The sequence below is a fragment of the Bombus fervidus genome, chromosome 1 (genome assembly GCF_041682495.2).
Source record: "Bombus fervidus isolate BK054 chromosome 1, iyBomFerv1, whole genome shotgun sequence".
Classification (NCBI taxonomy): domain Eukaryota; kingdom Metazoa; phylum Arthropoda; class Insecta; order Hymenoptera; family Apidae; genus Bombus; species Bombus fervidus.
Window position 1 is genome coordinate 9,123,314 of NC_091517.1, and position 23,107 is coordinate 9,146,420.

Below are 23,107 nucleotides of genomic sequence, written 5' to 3' on the forward strand. Positions count from 1 at the left end.
GTGGTGTCTTTTAACGACTCTGTTTACTGTGAGTTAGGTCAGCATTGTACAACGTATGTTGTTCACAGAAAATCTTTAGTGTCCAAAATGTCAGATATTTTGTAATACATGAAAACAACACATGAAGATTGTTCAGTGAAAGGAGTAAGATCTACAATTAAAATTATGAAATACTTTCCAAACTTTCAACCTTGAATTTCAACGACGATTGCGGTTACATTATCATGCTTTTATATTTTTAGAAAGATTGTTAATTTAATTTCTAATTTTCGATGTATATGGCGAATTAAATATCAAGAGATCAAAGAATAGTTGAAAATATCATAATGTCAAAATATCAAAGAATAAAAATCAAATATCAAAATATATTGAAAGAAAAGATTCTAAATTAGTAGACAATGGAATTCACTCTCAGGATAAGAATAATCTTCGAAAGTTGCTCGTTCGATTTACTCAATTCGGTGTACCTACGTAATTTCTTCTTGATTTTATTCTTCGTTAGAGACAGATGTTTCACATAACGTACGTATAATTAGATTCAAACTTCAGATATAGGTATACATTCCTCCTGATTATCTTGTCTTGTCGTTCTTTTCAACGTTACGCAATGCACGCGACTTCGTTTCGCCGGTAGGGCATTGTTTAATGAAAAATGTGAAAGAACGGAACTTGCGATTATAATTAACGTCTTGCGACGTTTTAGGGAAAAAAAGACTTGTTCGCCTTCTCCCATCAGACAATCAGCGCAGCCGTCGACTTTTTCTCACTTCGCAAAATTTCATAAATTACTCCTTTAAGATTTTAAATAAAAACTCTACATTATCAGCTATTAAATGACAGAACTGAATCAGTTAAAATCAGTGCAATGTATCAAACTAATACATGTAGAGCATATAACATATAACACTTTACAGATTAACAATTATTTATTGTAGATTACATTTATTATAGAAAAAAAATATAACTCGTTCTGACTCAAACAGGATAAATGAATACGTTAGAGAAGATTCAAATTAATTGTTTCATTCAATCCAAATTACCTTTGCGGTATAATTCCATAACATGTTAAAACTAACGCTTACTTTGTCGGTGAATGAAGTTTATGTTCAATATGTATTAATAATACATCATTTATTTGTTACTTGTATTTAGTATTAAGGACAATAATTTTAATAAGAACAAGACTATTAAATGTATTTCTCTGTTGTAAAAAGTATATTTTTTCATTGTCAAACTTTCCTTCGTTTTAAGCATACGCATTGCTTTTTCTTCGTATTCGAGTTACCAACTTGTAACATAATATCACGAATTATACACTACATATAGTCTTATCAATATCAAATATAGTATCAAAATTGGATAAACTAAAAAATGCAGATTTTTTCATGAAATACATAATTGTCGAGCGTCGATAAAATTAATACCAACAAAAATCTCTCTTTTTTATTTTGTTGCTCGATAATAATTGATCTTCTATTCGATATGTTTGAATATACAATGAAGTTACTCACCTCTGGAAGGTCGTAGCCCTTTAATATCCTTTGGAGTCAAGTTTCACTTCGGTTGCGACACCGAGGATCCTCGGCGTGTTTATGCTTACGATACGCGCGGGAGGAACAGGATCGTGGTTCACGGTGCCACGATCAACAGCAGACTAGCCCGATACCATTCTCCATCCAGGTTGTAATATTCGACAACTTCCACCACTTTCTTGCCTTCCCTTCTGCCATGGTACCAGCTTATGGAAATGATCCGAGCGGTCGCTACCATCTCGCCGTTTTCATGGCGCTGAGAATCGGAGGACACGGTACGAATAGCTTTTACAACAATTTGAAGGAGCGTAGGAACGTCTAGTTAAGCGACAGTATTTTGTTTTATTGCTGACAAAATAATTTATTTATTTCTGATTCGTGATCAAAAATAAGATTATGAATAAATCGTACATTTATTAGGTGGTATGGCAAGTATTTTGGAAGATTTATAGTCTAAAATAATTCAGTCATGTGTTACAAGAACGACGAAACTGTCGAAGAAGGATTTCAAAGAATTATAAAAATAATTCTTGATTATTATAGAAATAATTATTTTATAAGCTACCAAATAGTTTTCTTTTGGTTTTTCGAAAGACTCGTTTGAGTTGCACCACTTTCGAAAGATACGCGCGAGATATCGTTTCGTAATAAACGGTATCGATTAATCTTTATTAGATATATATAATATTTTGATATTTTTAAGAAGTACCTTACATTTTTTTTATCTTTTTAAACGTACTTATCAAATTTCTACAAAGATCGCAACGTTTATTACGTTTCGTCCAATCACACTGCGTCAGTTAAAACGTACATATCCGAAGCTTTAATTAATTGAAATTCCAATTACGTAACGGGTCTAACTTTTAATTGACAATTACGTATTGGTACGTACAAAATCGCAATTTACTTGGTTCCATTTGTCATTTATGAACAGTTTCAATTTACCGAATCAAAGAACAAAGATTTAACATTGTTATATTATAATTATATAATAATGTACATTTCACACAAATTTATTAAAAATCTTTCGTTCGTTGTGTTTTTATTGGAATGTAATGATAGCGTTTTAAAAGAAAGTAATTGCCGTGTTCGCGGATATGTAAGATGGGAAATTTAATGATAGCATATTAATGACTGAACGGAAATATATATTCTTCAGTTTACGTTCCTTGCTGTTCTTTCGTGCTTTATTTGGGCTCGCACTTTCAAGGAGATTAGCCATTCGATGACATTTATTATTATGATATATCATTTAATAGATTTACTGCTGTCATAATTATATTACAGTGTATATCATGTTGTATCATTATAGTAACTATTAAATACTATTAGATGCGTATGTTTATAGAAATTTATATTTTCACGAATAATACTAAAAAAAAAAAAAAAAAAATAAAACAGAATCCCAAAAAATATTTGTTTTATCCACTAAATATTACAGAGTATATTGTACTTTGAATATTTTGTTTACTTTTGTATTCTGTGCGTTTTAATATCCCTAAATTCCCCAAAAATCTACAGTCTGATAATAAAATGTTTATATAAAAGTGTATCTGTGTGTTGCAACATTTATACAAAATTATTAGTTTGGATAGATCGTTTCGTTCTCTCAAAGATTCCCTGTTCGTAATCTTCTATAAATAGGAAATTAAAAAATCACTGTTGATCTTTACAATTTAATTTCTTAAAAACAAATGTTGGGCAATACGTTATCATATAATACCGTCACATCGACTGTGACTTAGTGGATTTCCCATTACTGTTTACGAGATTCGTACGACCATATTCGACGTACGTGAAATCCTGAAGACCAATGTCACCGTTGCCAGCACCGTAACTAGGCAAATTATAAAAGGACCGAATAGTAGGTTCCTCGTTTGCATAAATTAGCTCAGGTGTCCTCGATTCTCCTTCCTCGTAGTGAAATTAAAAAACCGGTTTATCTTGCGTCGAACAATTGGACTACGTTAAATTGTTATATAGTAGAGTACATCTGTCTCTTTGAAATTATCTAGTAGTTTCATCGACATTTTTCACGGAAAGAAGACAGAATATTTTTAATTCAAATTTGTATACTACTCGAAAATTGTCTAGTTTTGTGTTAGATTATTAAAATATAAATAATAAAGAAAATAAAGAAACTACGTATTCTTTAGTGATTCGTTTATCTATTTGTTTAGATTTTAAGTATTAGTATTCTAAGCATTATAACATTTTTAGGATTCTAAATGTTAGAGATTCATTAAAATTCTTTTTAAAAAATACAAACCTGTTATGGTTCTAAATTCGATGAAGCTGTTTCTGTTTGATTCGTAGGCAAAATCTGGTCAAATGTTTCTTCTTCTAAGATATGTAAATTATGCGCATCATTCACATTATTTAAAACATTTTTCAGAAAAATGTTACTTGATTCAATCCCCGAAGATTTTGATTCATTATAGTATTTGTTAGTTTCATCAACAATAACTTGTTCACTATTTAGGAAAGACGTGTTTAGTGAACTTTCATCGAAATTCAATTCTGTTTCTCTATCGAAAGTATCATTCTCCTCATTCATCATTTCCATCAGGGTTTGTACGTAAGGTAAAAGGCTCTCTCTGTTCAGTTCGAGGAAAAGATTTAAATCCATTTCTTCGTTGTTTGTATCGTCGATTTGTGGGAATGATAACTGTGATTGGACATCGTTCGACTGATCTGAATAACTTAAAGGTTGAATGTTATCTGAAATAAATGTTATTTTATTGAATCTGACAAATCTTTCGATCGAATGTTAATTAACTTCTTACTGCTAATTTCGTAATTCTATAATCAATTTTGTAGTTAATTATCAATGGACTTAATACGGCAATTAGTAATACAACAAAATGTCAAAATATATTATTAAATAAACATAAATTTAATTTACAATTTTTAACAAACTCGATTGTGAGAATTCAAGTTTATCTCATTTTTAAAAATTCGACTTGCGAATTGAAATAAAAAATCGTAGTTGTTTTTGTAGATACTCGAATAACGCAGTTTAACTTCCAGTTCGCAATAGAAGTAGGAAAATAATAGGCATTATACCCGTAACGAATCTATAAAATTCCATCTCTGCTACAAGCAAGGCCACCTACTATGTATTCATTCTAGCGTAAAGATATTATAATAATTTGTGCAATATTGTGAAAAAACTTTACGATTTGCTGTTGGTGGTAAAACAAATTTCGGAGAACGAATTTATTGTAACGAGGAATATATCGCAAGGGACGAAGGGAACATACCTAATTTATTAAAGAACGTCTTAACACCTGGTTCGATCATGTCTGTAAAATTTCCATAGTCATCATTAGGGAAAGAAAATTGATTTGTATTCTCTTCAGCATTTTTATTCCTAAATGTATCCTCGTTATTTTGACTATGAATTATCGAACTCCATTTCAAGTCTCTATCCTGTTTCTCATTTCGTGGAGCTTTAGGTAAATTCTGAAAAGATGAAGCTTATTAGTGAAATTTATTCCAACTAAAAAAGAATGGGAAATAATATAACGTTGAAATTGTAGAAATTACTAAATTTACAATTTGCAGCAAATATTTTGAAGCGGAAAAAATTAAACGGAAGAAAGTATTTAATCATTTGTATCTTTTTTAATTGTCTACTCGTAGGTATCACGAGTATAAAACAATTTTCTCTCGAGAAAAACTTTCTGTCAGTTCTACCAAAGCTTTAGAAAACTTACTTCTTCGCGATATTCTTCGATAGGTTTTTCATCAAAAGTCTGTGACACATTTTCAATCGGGGAGAACTGCATAGAGTTAAAAAACTTAAGAAACTTCTCCAACAAATCAACAGGGATGTCATCAAAGTGTTGCGTCTTGGCCATCAACCTTTTGTCTCCCGAAAGACCAATAGAATCTTCAACAGAGTGCGTTTCTTCTTTAGGTGAAGTCTTTTCAAAATTTTTGTGCAGTCCAGTCCACAAAGACGATAATTCATCTCTGGTTGATGGTAAATTCATTTGCTTCTCTGGAACATTCTTCAAAAACAGCTCTGATATTAGTAAAAAACAATTATGTAGAAATATTTTAAAATTAATTTGTAATTAAAATACTTATTGCTTTTTCTTCTTTCAATAAATAGATACAATTGATTTAATTTAATCAATTTTTCATTTAAATGTAATTGTTTTATTCGTGAAATTAAATTTATATTCATAATATAATATAAAAAATATACATAAATAAAAAAAAAGATTAAAAATAATATGCATACAGAATATCTAATTAATTAAACGAAAATTAATTTTCATTTTTTTCCAGTATCGGTTTATATATTCAGAAGAATTCATGTTAGCATATTGTATATATAAAAATAAGATAAAAATAAAGCAAAAGTTCATACGAATAATTTGATAAAAATAGAACTCACGAAAGAGGAAAAATTGTCCCGTACATCAGATACTTTTCCATTTTCTGAAATCGTTCCGTGATAATGTCGTATACTGGGATTATAATCGATGATCGGAGAATTGGTTAATTCCTTCATATTTTTCACAGGAACCACAAGATACTGTTGATCGTAAGCATTTTCGATTTTCTGTGGCCGTGACGATAAAAATTGATTTCCCACGTAAGAGGGATATTTCAGAAGATAATTGAAAAATGGCGAAGGGCTAGATTCCCTTACATTATTCAGCAGAGCAGCTTCTAAAGCTGCGTACGGCGGTAACAGGATTCTGCTTGGTACAAGAATCTTCTCTAAAATATGCGTCAAATTTCTTTCTCTCAGAAAAGACTCAATTTCTTCTATCCCTTTTTTATCGTCAGATGGCGATATATTCTGAAATCATTAATTTCATAAATCATGATTAGCTTTTCGTTATTCACAATTTCACTGTGGATTTTCATGCAAAAATTTTATGAAAAATTTCCAGATGCACAAAATGACATAAAATATATCAGATATACAAAACATAGTATCCTTTACAATATTTAAAATAGATTTCTTTTTCATTGTAATCTATGTATGTGCAATCTATCATGCAATGATATAATCAGCACAGACTGTGATGACATAAATTGACCCGAATGTGAGTATACCCAATGGTGTATCACTATGATATTATTTAGCTTATGTCGCTAAATCTCCATCCTAGATGTAAAAAGTGATGTCTCTTTAATCTTTCGCATTCTTCTATGGTGTCCAATAATTTCGTGTCCAGGTTGTTGGTAATTCTTCGGCTGTTGTTGATATAACCTGCTGTGCCTGATGATTTCTTTATTTACAGTGAGTATACCAGATTTTTATTTATTGGTTCGTTCGGAATGTACCATTCCGCATAGAAAATGTATGTCAGTGTTTATATTTAATAAAACAATTTTCTATCCAAGTTGCAATTTTTTAATTATATTCCTAGAAAGTTATATTCCTATAAATTTGCATAAATATCCACAGTCCAGTTACGATAAATCTGACGATTAACCGGAATTCATATTACGGAACCGACGAGACAGAAGAGAAAATTTTCGTTGCTATCTTTTTCTTCGTTTAACTAGCTACGACATAATAAATCGCCACTTAAAGAGTTAGTTTGCTTAATTTTGCTATTCGACTCTTTTTCACCCTCCATTTTACTCGATAATTCCCTCTCACTTTTATTACGAACATTTATCTCACCTTCCATGTACATACATATTGCATCGCACAAATCACATTTACCCCAAATGAACTTACGTAACACAATTTAAATAATCCATCTGCGCAATAAACGCAAGTTGCATACTTGCGGCTTTGCAAAGTATGAATAACGGTAAAAGATTTGCCCATTTCGCCACACTTCCGATCAAAATTCCATCGTGTGCTTACCATCGTACCGCGAACTGAGTATAGATTTTCTGTCACTGTAGTAGGTCGTTCTTGTCCCGGAAGTATTGGTCCCATGGCATCCAGATTGCCATGTGATGCTTGGAGCCATTTTCGCAACTCTTCGCCACGCGACGACAGAATTTCCTCTAGCCAGTCACCGTACGCACGAGAACCGAGTATTTCCTTGATAGATTGAAGCCAATCTTGAAATTGCTGGAAATAGCGAATGCTGGAGTGCTTTTATCGGGAACCGTGAAGGGCTTGAGAAACAAGTTTGGTTGAATTCCGTGGAAAGATCATAGTAGTTTCGATGCTTACGTCCAAATAAATAAAGATATTTAACTCTTTATATTCTACTGACTTTTTATTATTATTATTATCTTTCAAAGTAAAAAATGTTTAGCTTTGATAAGCGTTCATTTTTACTGTAAATATCACGAGTAAAAATCAAATTTATAATGAGATTTATATATTATTTAAACAAGTTTTAATTTTTTACTTAATTTAATTTTAAAAGTTACCTTGAAATCTTCCTGTTCTTCGACATTTTTTCTCCATAGTTCCATCGCGTCCAATTCAGTTTTCGATTTTAGATAATTTAACCATAAGACAGGGATTCTATAACTCGCATTCGGTATTCAAATAATTGACTTTAGTTTGTTTATAGAAAGGTTTAAATATAATTTGTATAATCTAATAATTATTTGAGATATGATATTCACCCTTTTCTTTCAACTCCATTTTCTCGATCCGAGTTTGTTAGTATCTGAAGAAATATTAATCATTTTTGTTATCGAACGATAAAGATCACAACAGAAATCAATAAATTACTAGAGAAGTTTCGAGTTTTATTTAAAGTTTACGCGAAGTCGAAATTTGTACATTTCACTCATAGAATTGAGGAACGTCAATGAAAATTATGTGATTACGAGAGAAAAGATGATTATATAAATCACATTCATAGTATTAGAAATAAGATTTCTAATTCCTAATTGATAATCATTTGTTAAGTGGAAAAACGAGTCACCTCGTCATTTAGGTTGCTCCTATCTTGTATGCAACAAATTATTTATCGTTTCGTTTCTGTTAAAAATAAATGACAAAGATAAATTTTCACATTTTCATGGAATGAAATTAAGTAAATTCAGTTTGTCTATATTAAGCGTGAATTCAGTCATTACTGAAGAACCTGATTAAAACACAATTCAATTAATATTTAATAATTTAGTTAAACCTAAGTTAATATTTCCATAAAATATAGAAACGCGATTCCATTTGGCAATATATAAAAATAATTTCATTCTATTTAGGAAGAAATGTACCTCGCTATCATTTCGAAGGACGTCCTCGTTCTTCAGAGATCTTCTTGAAAAAGATGAAGCAGAATCATTCGCTGCTGTTACATGTACCTCATGGCAAGTTCTTTTAATATTACAGTCGTCTGTCTCGCAAGATCCTACAATTTCTGCGGAACAGGTTTGCCTTTGTGGGCATATCCATCCACGACAACGTTCATTTGCCATTTCATTCTCTGGAAAATTACGAGGGAAAACAAAAGATCTTTACAAATTTCCTTCACATGATATACAAAATTCCGCGAACTCTACCTCTTGTCATTATGCAATCCGGTGTGTGTTTACAAAGTGGTATCGAACAGTTACCCTCTGGTCTTCGTAAGAAACATTCGTATTCGGATGAACAACCGAGATTTCGACACTTTACGAATAAATGCTGCACTTCTACGGAAACAATCATTTGATCAATAGATTTACATTTGGCAAAATTTTCATTACGAATGAAAAATCATATAACTCTTATTTTATTACTATTATTGGAAGTATATATATATATAATATATTACGACTATTTATGACAGAAAAACTAAAATGTACTAAATATATAAAAATCTTGAAGTCTGTGTGACTTGTCATCATCACAGTGACTTATAGACAAGAACCTTTGTTCTTTATGCAGCTTTTTATTAATTTACAAGGTGGATTCGCACAAAACGATTCCCGGAGAATGCAGTGGTTTCCTTGAGGACATTTGAACCCGGCGCAGGAAGCGGGGCCTTCGTAGTATTCTTTTTGGGTTACGCATCTTGCTATCTGTTGCTCGCACTCTGAATAAAATGTAATTCATTATCTACTAATCCACAGTAAAGAATTTTTAATGAAGCAACGAAAACATCGATAGTCTTTCTTTTGCTTTTTAAATTAAAAAAAGAAATTATTGTAATGCTCACTTTCGTCCCAGTGACAACGACGAACTTTCAACATGCACACGTAACCATTGGAGCAGTGTACAGTATCGCAGGTGGAGGGTCCTCTTAGAGATTCTTAAAGGACACACGTGTAATATCGATAATTATATAAGGAGGAATATAGCACATTTTTAATAAAAAGAAGGAGTAGAAAATACTTAAAATTGTGAAATGAGAACATTTCTAAATAAATTTTGAAATAGGATACTCTCAAACAAATTATATTTTAAAACAAATCCACCACTGATCCCAAGCAAATAACGTTTTAAATAAAATCTATTACTAGATATTGCACACGAAGTTTCAGCTAGAAGAAATCGAGACGAAGATAACTCGCAGACAAATCTTTCGTTTTTGAAGCGTGAATCGTCTCACTGAGAATGAAAATTCCACGAAATAGTTCGCTTTTCAGAACGGTCCGCAATATACATGTTCATACGTTCGACCAAAAAAGATGCGCACCAGACAGGAATTTCATTTCTCCTTTGTGTCGAGCAATTCAAAATTTACTGTATCCCTGTTCAAAGCAATAGTTTAACGCAAGATGTTGGATTTTCGACTTAAACAACTGTTCGAGAGAATAGAAAATTGCATCGATGCGATTAATTACGTTCTTTGTATGCTTTATTTCGCCATGTAATTCAATTTCGGCACTTACCATCCAGGCACTTACCTGTTCGAGATTTCGCGCAGTATAGCATACTGGGACACGGAGGGTCTTTACATCGAAATTTTCGATGTACGCAGACATCATCCCCACCGCAATGTAAATACGCGCATCCTCTGAGACTGGTATCATCTATAGTTACTGTAATCAAGCACAGAATAGATTACTTTCTGAAGAATATACACGTTTCCAGAGATAACGTACGCAAGAACTCTGTAACTTCAATATTTTTTTTAACATTTTGTGCACTAGCAATTTCATTTTGCATTACTATGTGATACTTGGTTAACAAAAACAGTATTCTTTATAGAATTCATAATACTTGTTGTACTATTTAATTTAGCTCTCCAGCCGTGTGCAATGTCGAAATCGTATTCTACTTATTCTATTAGTTTCGGCGGACTATGCTATTATCGTATCGCGTTTTTTTGTGTTGCATATTAAAGGTCTTCTTATAACGAACCTGCAAAAATATAAATTTCGTCCACGATTTTGTATAGGAAAGTATGAAAATCACCCCTGGTTGAAGGGTTAAATAGAACAGTGTTAGATTCTAAATATGATATTGTATAAGTTGGTGGATAAGAGATTTTGAACAAGTAGGTGCTTATAAAAATGATAAAATTGACAGACGCGGCTAGCCAGGGGATGAAAGTTAATAATATGTAAGCTTAATAAAATCACATCATCATATTTCTGCGATGAAAGACGTTCTAAACTTGTTTGTTTTTGTCACTATTATTAGTATATGAGATTTAATGAATTATTTTGATTCAAAATACACCTACCTTCGCCTTTAAAACCATGAAGATAAACCTCTGAGGTCAATAGCAACAAAGGAAATAGTGTAAAGTACATAAACACGACACATTTCATTTCCATAGCAATAGGAACATGATAGCGAACGTTGTTTGATAGTGACTGCACCTGAAGTAAAGTAAAGCGGCTGACGCAACTGATATGGAAAAATCGTGTTTCGATATAAGCTGAGTAACTGGAGACCGTACGGAACAATCGGTCAGGAATGTATTCATTCGATATACGTGGACATAATAGCGAGCGATTATCTATCTACAAAATACTCAGGCGTTTTACAATCGTTTAAGTAAAGATTTAAAAAAATTTCATAAAATATTTAGGTGCTTTAAAATATATATACTATATATGTCATTTTTATGGCAAGTTTAGCAGGGTATAACTATCCTTCAGGTCTACTTCTGTTAATCTGCGATACTAGAATTTTCTGAAATCTTAAAATATCAATATTGTAAGAGGATTTCAAAAGAAGCAATATTAATTTTTCCTGAAGGTGTTGAGAACGCGAACCTCCAGATCTCAAGGACGTGGGAAGATTCTTAGGGTAACAGAACGAGCAAGGAAGCTCTCTACCTTCAGGACATTCTAAGTTATAATCTGTCGAACCACCGAAAAGAGTTAAGGAGCAGAACTTCCATTGGTAGTGAAATTTCGCTCAAGGCACTCGAAGATTGTGAGATCTCAACTTCCTCAGTTCTAAGACCTACTGCTCTGGAGTTATAGTTGCGACACCTTTCGAATCGCTTTATTTTATTTGCTTATTATTACTGTATTTGATTATAAATAAATATTGTATTTAATACTAAATTACCAGTAGATATTACTACCATATTTAATAATAATATGTTATTATACTGGCATGAAATAATTTATTTAGAACGATTATAAATTACTAGGTTTCAAATTGAACTGAAAAGCTGTATTTAAATTTTTAAATGTTACAGTTACAGTTATGGATTTGTTTCACTATAATTACGATATCGAGAAATACTCAAACAATATCGTCTAGAATTTAGAATTGCTTATTGGAATTTTCACTTGTAAATTTTCATGACCACCGTAGAGTTATGGAAAATATTCGACTATTTATTTATAACAATATAGGATGTTCTCAGTAGGTATAACATTACATAAGTTTAGTATATTGTGAAGCATATAAATTATGCAAGGTTAAATAATTAAGATAATACAGATACACACTATCTTGCCTATAACAGGAACAATTACTTTGTTCTTCGTTTACGTTAGTTTCTAATCGCATGTATGTTCGTAGCTATCGTACATAGTAAGCTCGTCTTATATTAATTGAAGCATAAAATAATAAGAAATATCTGATATTTATTCGCAAGTAAATTGTAACCAAAGAGGAATATAAAACTCTAAGATATTGAAATTTTTTCATATGCGCGCTTTTATGTAATTTACAATATACTATATTTATAGAACTATTAAATAGACGAGGAAGCTAATTTTCCATATTTTTTATACGATTATTATGTACATTATGAAGTATTTTTTAATAAGAAAAGCTTTAACAGAAGCGAGAATAGCGCGAATAGTGGTATAGAAATTGATGTATCAATCGATAGCATCCGTTGTTTTAAAAAAGTTTTTCGAGGAAAGTTCTATAAAATATAACTACATAATATTCTTAATTATATTAATTACCGAACAAGTTTTATGTTTCGTATCTAAATGAACTCCTTTCTTCTATTAGCCTTATACATACCTTATACCGTTACGTTATATATGTACATTTTCAAATCGAATCTATTAAAGCCATACTCAAGCGCGTCAAGCTACACAGCCTAGATATCGTTTCAATAAAATGGTACGTTGAGAACGAAAATAATTTCACCTTCCCATCAATCAACGTTACATCAATAAATTACATCCAATCGTTCAATCGATACAAATTTCTATTCATCATGCATAAAACATCTAGTCAATCTTACATAACGGCGCTTCAATCATGGCTGCAATTACTTAATTCATTTTCTTGTTTAATTAATTCACAGTTATGAATATACATTTGCCACTTTCCTTTGATTATCAGAATTAATTGTCTATTCGATTTCTCCATATTACAGACGAGAATCAAAAATCGTTCACTTGATATTTACTTCAATATAATATTCACAAAATAATAATTCGATGAAATTACTAATAGTTGGTATCTATCAACCTAAACACAAAATCCATCTAATTTTTTCAGGACGATTATTTCACCATGACCAATCATCGATCTTCTATCATAAATCTCACTTTTGATACGCTACACCACCAATAAGGATCAAGAGATCCTTTAGCCGATTGATATTCACATAAAAATATAATATTAACAATAAGTCTCGATAATCGACTGAAAGACACTACTATCCTGCATCGAACTTTTCAAAAACGATCACCTAACAATCCATCGATCCTCTATAGCAAATCTTGCAATTCTATTCGATACACTAATCACTACTAATAAGAATCGGAATATCTTTCATTCAACTGATATACACATAAAATTATCAATTTTTAGCTTTCAAAAAATAAAAGTCAAAAGATAATCCTTTTCCGAAAGATCATTTGACCATTCATCGATTTTTCCTCGCAATATCTTCCAATTTATTTTGCATTCACACATTATGTATGAATCACGAAGAAGTCTTCTCTCGTTATTTTAACGCGAACTATTTCGTTTTGGAGAGTAAGGTAATTCCTTGGTTCGTGGCCAAAAGCAGCGAACTGTTATCGCACGTTACGTAGTGCTTTTAACTCGTAGTTGCAACAATCCGGCCAGTGCACTCGTGAATCCGGCATTGTAATCCAATGTGACTTCCGTGTATACGTAATCCTCTCGATGATCGTGAAACTTGTCCGCTTCGTCGGGGCCGGAGACCAGGGCACCATAAAGGATTTGAGGGTTTGGTGCGTCCTTGTCGAATTCGGGCCATCCACAAACGGCTGGTCTGTCGGGGCAGGATGACGCAGCATGATGTGGTTGCTTCGGTGGATTTCGACCCCAACCGACCACGTAACTCCTACCTAATAGGGGTGGAAAGAGTTTTGCTTTAATTGCGATGCGAGAAACGAAGAAATTAGGGTAACTATACAGGATGTTGGAAAATGTGAGTGCGATACTTGAAGGTTTTATTACAGTACTGGTAGAGAGAAGTAAAAAGTATGTAATCAGTAAATATATTGTATATGTACACTGCTGATCATAAGCATGTATTTGGATTTTTCGTAATGTTAATTTAAGTTGAACGTTTCCCACTGTCTTTATTCTTTAATCATTTTATTACAAATCTATTAATTTATCCGTGTAGTGTAATGTAATATAATGTAATCGTGTCTTGTAACTTAAAATACTAATTTTAACGAATAGGTGTCTTAATCAGACTGATCTTCTCGGGTTTATACGAGCCGAAATGGATGTCATATTTCAATAGGTATTATTAAAACACGCATAATTTTCAAATGTTTGATTTTATTATTCGATTTAATGTTTGTATTTTTTTATGTATTCCACACTTTTTATGAATAAAACAATTTAAGGAAGAAACGATATCTGAAGCGATACAAAGGCGAAGAGGAGGTGAGGAGGAGAGCAAGGTTGATACTCACAACCCACAGTATATATATATATAGATCTCAAAAACAATTCTTTCAATGTAAAATCAATTTTCATTATTTATTAGCGTTCGATATAAAAAAGAAATAACGTTTGATAATAAAGTCTATCATGATAATTCGTAAAATCACATTTTACTCGAGACCTGTTCCTTTGAATCAGCCTATACAATTTCCAATAGTCATATCGTATTATAGCAAGCTTACCGCCTCCTCCCAGCATATAGTAAATTTGTTGCTCGGCAAATTCACGATATTCCTGGGGATCGCCGATACCGGGTGAGTCAGCCGCCTCCAGGCAAACGAACGCTACGTTCGCAGCGTGGCAGAGGGTGCCGAACTTGTCGATGTACAGCAATCCCTTCGGCGTACGTTTTTGCTGGCGCACCGAGAAATCGCAGAAAGCACGAGCCGCGTTCTGATATTCGGGCTGCCCTGTCATCTGTGCCAACAAAACCTGCCAAAATTTTGACTTTAATTCATATCAGCCCGATAACTTTTCGCGTTTTAATTTTACTTTGATTTTCATATTTTCTAGTAAATTACCTTGCTGAAGATTTTTTAGAGGAAATTAATTGTTTGTAATATCTTCTACGAATTTATTGGTATTTTTAGAAATCTAATTTGAGAAATGCAACTTAGACAGAAATTTGATTCATCTACTAGGTATATTGTAAATTGCAAATTAACTCTTTCTGGTCGAAGTCCGGAGATTTTCCGGCATTGTAATGCGGGGGAAACAAATGCCCTCAGAAATTACGGCCGGAAAGTTATAGTTATAAGAAAAATGTAAAAAAAAAGAAGAATTCGATGAATATGTATCTCTTCTTTTCTATAATTTTTCAGTACTTAATCAGACGAATGAATTTACCTGAACGCCAGCGACCTTCTTGTTGTAAAAGAATTCGTTCGGTCTCTCTTTGAGATGGAAATGCTGGTAATGATGTTCAGCATCCTCGAGATATATTGTGTCGTTCGTTGCCTTGAACAACCACACCGCCGCCCAAGCCAATTCGTCACCATAATCCGTGCTCTCGTAATACTGAGCTGCTCCACGGATCGCTTCGTGATAAAGCCCTCGATATTCATTGGCAAACTTGTACAATTCCTTGGCGTGTTTCAAACATTTAGCACTGTATTCTGGATCGTGATTGCGAAATACCATACTGGATGCTGCGAGGGCAGCAGCGGTTTCACCTGCTAGATCGGATCCTATAAAAATGATTGTAGTAATAAAATAATAAATATAGATAAGATAATAGTAAAAATAAGAATAATAATAGTAATTATTATAATAAACAGTATAATTATAATTGATGATAATAATAAATGGGAACAAATAGAACTACACGTGGAGGAAAGTGTTAAATAAAGTACAGAAGTACAGAAATGAAATATTAGGCATTCTCTTTATAATGTTTTCGAATATGTTTTTTCGCAGGTTGAGAACTTTCTCAAATTCTACAATAAAAAGAAACCTATGAATGTTACAGAGCATATATGGAGCTGGTGAGAGCCGTAAGAGAAAAGAAACGGAAATCGGCTTTCTCAAATACACTGGAAAGAGAATAGCAGAAAGTATGAAATGGACGTATGAAGAGATTACTCGACTTTTCAAATCAAAGGAATTCATAATAGAAGTAATAATTATTTTACATTAAATAACATTTGTCGTGCTGATTACTGATTCTTGAAAAGAATATTTAAGAAATTGTTCTTACACTTGTTCATAAAAACAAAACATTTTCTACAGTATTGCAATTACACAAAATCCGCGATGAACGCGAGAGAACTTTAGGCTAAGCATTCCTACGTAAAATAAATGAAAATATCTTCCAGCTCTTTGATGAAGGCTCTTCTGATTTTATGAAACGAATACTCTGTTCGATATCATACATTGCTTTGCAGATGAACGCTGTCTAATTGAGATAAATATTTCTCCACGTTTCGCTGCCAAACAAGTTAAATATAAGGGAGAAACGCAAAACTCATGATATATGTATGTTTGACAAAAGTTTTACGCGAAATTATGAGCTTTCGGGAATTTCACGTTGGCTTTTGGCTCGAAACTACGTATGAACTGCCGCGAAATTTACTCGTCATGTTGCTTGTTCGTTCGAGGTTGATGGCATGTAGTAAGTACATCTGCAATACATGGGATTGTAGGCAGATTTCCTGCGAAAGGGAACTTTGACTAGAATTATCAGTTGCAGTTCTCAAAAACTAGACTATCGTTTCCCCGTATAAAAATTAATTGTATATAATTATATGTGGTTACAATATAGTATTGTAATAGCATGTACTACAATATAGTTATAATATGGATGATTTTCGCACAGTATTGTAGTTAATAGAAAAATAAAAGATATTATTTATTTGTAAATATATTTTGTAAATATAACAAAAACCTGGTGACAGAATTTTTCACGATCAATCTAATATTGTTATTATTAATATTACATGTTATGATATTATACCTGGGTGTTCCGGATCAATTTTATAGGCAGGTCTGGTGGTATTCAGTTCTTCTGGTCTCCCCCAAAACGTATGATCTAATGAGAAATCTCCGACTTGCCCGTAAAAGACATATTCGCTTACATGGCACTTGATGAAGTAGTCTGTAGCCCATTTGATGGCTTTACGAAGTTCGTCGAGTTGGCCAGCTGCGTTGTAAGCTTCTGGCCAACTGACGGCGCCCCAAGCCAGAAGGGTAGTTGTCGAAGCCATAGTAAAACCGAACTTCACGAAATCACCAGCTAAAAATATTTCGATTTATTACATTCTAATGTAGAACGTCTTTATCAGGTATTTTTGTTACAACTTTTTAATGATTCAACGTACATATTTTCTTCAGTTTATTAATCAAGATGATTATAGAATATCGAAGAACAACTTGTAAATGGATGTATAATATATCTTTTATAAGAGGTATAGATATTTTAGTATATGTATAATTATTTATAGAGATAAACGTATAAAGATCGATGGTAAAAATAATTTGCTAAACTAACCAATTAAATCTACAAGTATGCTCACGCGTATGCGCTCGTTAAGTTGCTAATAAAACTTCCAGTCAATTATAATTTCTATTTTTGTTAGAAAATGATAAGAACATATTTAATCTCAAAATCAAATTAACGGTGTTGGATTTTAAAATTGCTCTTCTAGAAAAAATTACAAAAAATGCGATTTTCTTTTTACCTACAGTCTTCCTACATTAATAAATATTACTCGTGACATTACTTGAAAACATAATCCTAACAAAAAAGAGAAAAATGTTAAAAATTTATAAGCACTTTCATATATCAATATAACGATAGCAAATTTACACAATCACGATATAACGTAGGTAGAAAATTTTATCTACGGAACTTTATTTCTAGTAAGTATATTTCCCACTGATCATTTTATCGTTGCCTGAGCGATGCAATCATTCCTATATACTATGTAGTCTATATACCATATTATATACTGTTTTCAACTACCATCATAATAGCCTCCGGTCAAATCTTCTCCGTTCAGTCCTCGATCGTCGAGCGCCGAGTCCTCTCTCCATGGGATTCGATTGTTCTCCGGCAGCTTTCCCGATCGTTGTGCCTCGTAAAACAAAAGCGAAAGCTCCAGCACACGAGCGTAATCGTTCTCGTCCTCGATGGGTTTCACGTAGTACGGTGGATTCGCGTTTATCGTATCGATGAAGGCTATCGATGCTATCGTCAGGGTCTGTAACGTGAGTTACTCATTGAATTAAGCTTTTCACGTAACTATAGAAGTGAGTTCAACGCACACGTGATCGTTCATCAGAATGAACGAGGATGAACGTATTTTTTTATTTTTATCAATGATAATATTCTCTTTCACATCGTTGTTAGTTTTTATTTTTCTTATTTAGTAAGGATTCTGTCTTTTTGAAAAGGATAAAAAAATTTTCCTTCGATAATCGTACGAATTCTGCGAAGTTCTCGAAGTTAGGGCTTCTTATCAAATTTCACGAAAGTGACATATTCTCGACACTATAGAGTTATGTCGAAACCACAAAGTATGACTGCAATAAATCCGCAAGGCACGTACACGTGTTGTACGTGACGGACTTTCGTAAAGGCCACCTAAGAAGCGACAGCTAAACTTTCGTTATGACCTTAGGTAGTCGATAGAAGCGAAGCCACTCCTCTTTCCGATTCTATCGCGGAAGAATGCTCAATTTTTATCGCAGACAGAAGTTTTCCGATGGGAAAACATAAATTCACTCGGCTATCATATTTTATTGTGTCCAGATAATTATAATATTCGAAGCTCCACATCTGCTCTTTTTTCATCTTTATTTAATACTTGGGCAAGATAATTTTAGATGTTATTCTTTAACTGTATTTTTATTGAAAATTAGCCCATTTCTAATACAATTATATAAAAAGTTCCGAGATGTATACGAAAAAATTTCTAGTGTCGCTGTGAAACAGCGAGAATATTCGATAAAAAATCTTCATTTTAAAACACACTATGTACATCCATTCATATCTTTTACCTTGAAAATGTTCTTAGAAAAATTTATTATGGTACAACCTAATATAAGAAGAAATACTACAATATTTTATTGATCGAACGAGCAACTCTAAATCGAGCATTTTTATACTTGTCACAAGTTTAAGAAGGTCCAGCAACGTAAAAGAGACATCGATAAACGTTGATATCATTCCGTGACATCGATTGCGAATAAAATTCCGTGTTCATATCAGCGATGTCGGTCGATTTGTACGTGAAATGAGTTTGGAACCGCGTTTGGTGCGACGTGTACTTCGTAGAGTCCGGCGTTACATTCTTTCTAAGAAATTCTCAAGGTTCGTCGACCATGTAATATCTGTATGACAAACGCCAATACCCTTTGCAAACACGAAGCTTATTGTAAACTCGTGTTCTCGCATTTTTACCACTACGGTCGACGACGAAATTTGTCCACACGCGGCTCGCTGCTACGCAGACTTTAATATTTGCGATCTTACGCGGGGATTTCGTTGCAAACATGAAACGTAGTACCAGCGTCCGTTGGTACACGCGAGTTTCTGCAGTTTCTGTGTAATAGAAAAAGTCGACGAACTGAAGGTTTTATCTTTTTGCTACGTTGAAAATTATTTTCACTGAAAGTTTCTTTCTTATACCATGTAAAAAATTACAGAAAGAAATTAACAGATGTGAAAAATTACTTTTACTAGAAGTTCGTTTGTTTCGCTATGTAGAAGATTATAGAAGAAAATGAATTTTATGTATAATTAAAGTAACGTGCAAAAATCTTAAACCACTTACAAAATAGTACCGTTTCGCTCTTACGAAGAGAGAATCCTTGGTATGGTTTAAGAATTATCGATTAACACAAAAGATTAAAGATAGTTAATAGTAATTAATAAAAATGGAAAATAAATTTTTTCTTTTTTCACATCTGGTTATTAGCAACGCCAATATGAGCAGAGATAGACATTTAGCAGTTAGATTTTTCAAAATATCGATATCTCTTTCAGGAAGGAGGAAACGATTGAAACTTGATCTTTATTACAGAGATCTTCACTCAAAGTTCTTTTGATCCGATATTTGTCGCGAAAAAATTTAATTTATATTTAATTAATATTTAAACAATTAATTAATTAATATTTAAAGTGGCCGTCCTTGACTTTGCGATCTTTCAGAAATTCATTTACAAATGTGATGGTTGTCTTATGATATTCAAGACATTGAATCGCAGGAAAGGTGAATTAATCAAATCAATCGATACTTTCTTTAATTAGACGATTTATTTATGCGAGAGTAATCCCGTTCGAAGGTCGATCCCATCAGACAGTAAGAATGCAGACTCGCGTGATGGTAATACACGTCTGCCTAGTAAGACATGGGGACCGGAAGTCGATGTCCCGGCTGCTACTTCCGGCCACACGAAGGAGTCTACAGCTCGTCAATGTCAGATCCAAGAAGGGAAAATTCGATTTCTTCTTAATATGTTATTTCATATCGAAATGTCATTTAATATAAAATTAGAAATGGATATTGAATATTTTCAGAGACGTATAATTTAATGTGCATAATATAAAAAGTATAGTAAGTTATTTACATTTTACACGTTTCTCATCCATTTTCTTTTTACAGCTGATGATATTTAATTCTTTTTAAATGTATTATTTTTATACCATCCTATATTATATCTGGATATTTCTATACTATAAAATATTTAACAGTTTAATATTATTTTTATATCGTACGTATATTCATATATCTATACTAAAGTTTTAAAAGTGTTTACGTTTAGAAAAAGAAGGAATTATACGTTCATCGATGTTTACTTTGCAATTTATTATTCTGTCGTAAAATTATTTTCAGAATAAAAATCACATTATCATCTCCGAAGATGTAATAATGTAAAATAAATTAACAAAACGAAAGTTCAATGGCAACTAGTTTCCCAAAACTGCGAGTGAGCGTGCTGTGTTCGATGAAACGAACGTCGAGTTTTTCGGCGTTTGATTTCGCGCGAGTCAATTCGAACGCGTTGCATCGCGCCAGAAGCAACAATAAGTATTCAAAACGACGTCTCGCGTCGGCATTTTGTTCGATGAGCAAGCACATATGTAAGTGTATGTACGTATGAATCGAAAAGACATGACGTAACACGTGACGATAGAATGGAATCTTACGTGTATTTGATACGAAGCGATAAGAAATATATACATATAAAATTAGTAACGCTCTTATAATTCTATGACTTACAATTATAAGTGATATAAGTAGCTATGTATATATATATATTTTTTTCCATATTAATTATTACCTACTGTAATATATATCAAAATATTTAATTGTTAATATTGCAATATTATAATAATCTATTAATGTAATTATCGTAATATTGTGTGCTATTAGTTATGGTATTGCCATATTGGTAATAATCTTGTTATTGTTCATTTATCTTTTAGTCTTTTGTATCTTACCTTCCTTTCTTATATTTTATAATTATATTTTAATATAATTAATATAATCTTTCTTTTAATAAAATTAATATAAAATAAATATAATCTTTCATTATATGTGATATTATGCGCTAATATAATAATTATAATTTATACGCGACAAAGTCAAATTATTCGGTACAAAACTCATATGAGGAACTATAGATCAATTTTTCAGGACGAGTGGTTGCAAACGTGCTGATATTTTAAACGTTATAAAATGACTGACGTTGTACAACGACACGTGTCATAAATTAATTTGCTATTTGAAGTTTCTGCATATAATCCGTGTCAATCACCTTATCTTTACGTTTATCCGACTTTATTCCTGACCCAAAATTTGACACTATGAAAATGAAACGTATATCACCTGATAAAAAGAGGTACGCTTCGTTGGAAAATAAAGGTACGTGCCAAATTTTTTGTAGCCGCTATAGAAATTAGGTAGTTTGACGTCTGTTATCAGAAGAATGATCACTCACCGTAACATAGATGACAAACGCGTTCAGTTCCATTCTCGATTTTTCTCCCACAATTCTTTCCGCGGGACAACGGACGACTGTTAATCACCTTTTCGCGGCATTTGCCAACATCGATGTAAAACGCATTTCGGGATGTTGCATGTCGATTATTCACGTGCACCTCTTCATCAATAATTTCCACTCCTGTGAAATCGTTTCTTTAATCACAAAAGCGTTTCTTTTCTTGTTCCGATCTTGAAGAGTTCTTAACGATTTGATCAAATGTATAATTAAATCCGATCAACGTTTGTAGTTAAGATTCTTCTAGCGTCGTTCACAAAGTGGAGAAATTACTTGATTGATTATCTTGACTTTGAATAAAATCATCCACTGACTCTGTAATATGTGAGAAACCGACTTAGTAAATTGAGAATGACTTGCAATTTTATTGGATTCTCTGAGAAATTTTTCATTAATAATTACTGCTTTAGAAGCTCACAAATTTTCTGATTTCTACGCGATATCGGAATAAACCTAAATATCTTCTTTTTTGTCTTTGAACTTTACGCAAGAATAAATTACCTCTTTGCTGACAGCCAAGTTGCAATTGTTTAATTTAGGTATACAGAACTTTGTTATATTTTGTACTTAATATTTTATTAGAATCTCTAAGAAATATATATCTTACGTTTCGAGGAAACATTGGATCACAATTATCGTCATAGAGACATGAAATTACAGCGCGAATTACATTGTGCAACCACAAACGTGCTGCATTTACTGCGATGTTTTTAATTTATTATTTGATCTTAAATGTACGAACAAAATTACTTTATTATTTTAGAATTGATCTCATATAATATGAAGAATGTGACTTATACATACGTTATGTTCTGTTCTTACAATCTTCATA

General features: G+C 32.3%; 3 protein-coding genes across 3 annotated transcripts in view; all 3 read right to left on the bottom strand.

Annotated features, from left to right (window-relative positions):
* Positions 1–1,672, bottom strand: part of LOC139992656 (glucose dehydrogenase [FAD, quinone]) — a 33,325-nt gene extending 31,653 nt beyond the window's left edge. Inside the window, exon 1 of the mRNA XM_072013769.1 lies at positions 1,512–1,672. The gene's annotated coding sequence lies outside the window, so the exon portion shown is untranslated. The remainder of the gene's footprint in view (positions 1–1,511) is intronic.
* A 253-nt stretch (positions 1,673–1,925) lies between these two features.
* On the bottom strand, positions 1,926–11,478 carry LOC139985913 (uncharacterized). The gene is given in 14 exon segments (XM_072000805.1): positions 1,926–3,446; positions 3,808–4,253; positions 4,796–4,997; positions 5,252–5,548; positions 5,941–6,351; positions 7,378–7,590; positions 8,700–8,908; positions 8,985–9,116; positions 9,335–9,499; positions 9,623–9,715; positions 10,314–10,448; positions 11,096–11,243; positions 11,246–11,374; positions 11,467–11,478. Coding segments are annotated over 14 exon segments (2,781 nt in total). The 3' UTR covers positions 1,926–3,257.
* A 710-nt stretch (positions 11,479–12,188) lies between these two features.
* LOC139992854 (endoglucanase E-4) lies at positions 12,189–22,470 on the bottom strand. The gene is made up of 6 exons (XM_072014141.1): positions 22,216–22,470; positions 18,233–18,470; positions 17,225–17,503; positions 15,619–15,959; positions 14,955–15,204; positions 12,189–14,159 (listed from the first exon to the last, which is right to left on the bottom strand). The coding sequence occupies exons 1-6, from the start codon at positions 22,246–22,248 to the stop codon at positions 13,873–13,875; spliced, it is 1,428 nt and encodes a 475-aa protein (XP_071870242.1). The 5' UTR covers positions 22,249–22,470; the 3' UTR covers positions 12,189–13,872.
* Positions 22,471–23,107: the final 637 nt, after the last annotated feature.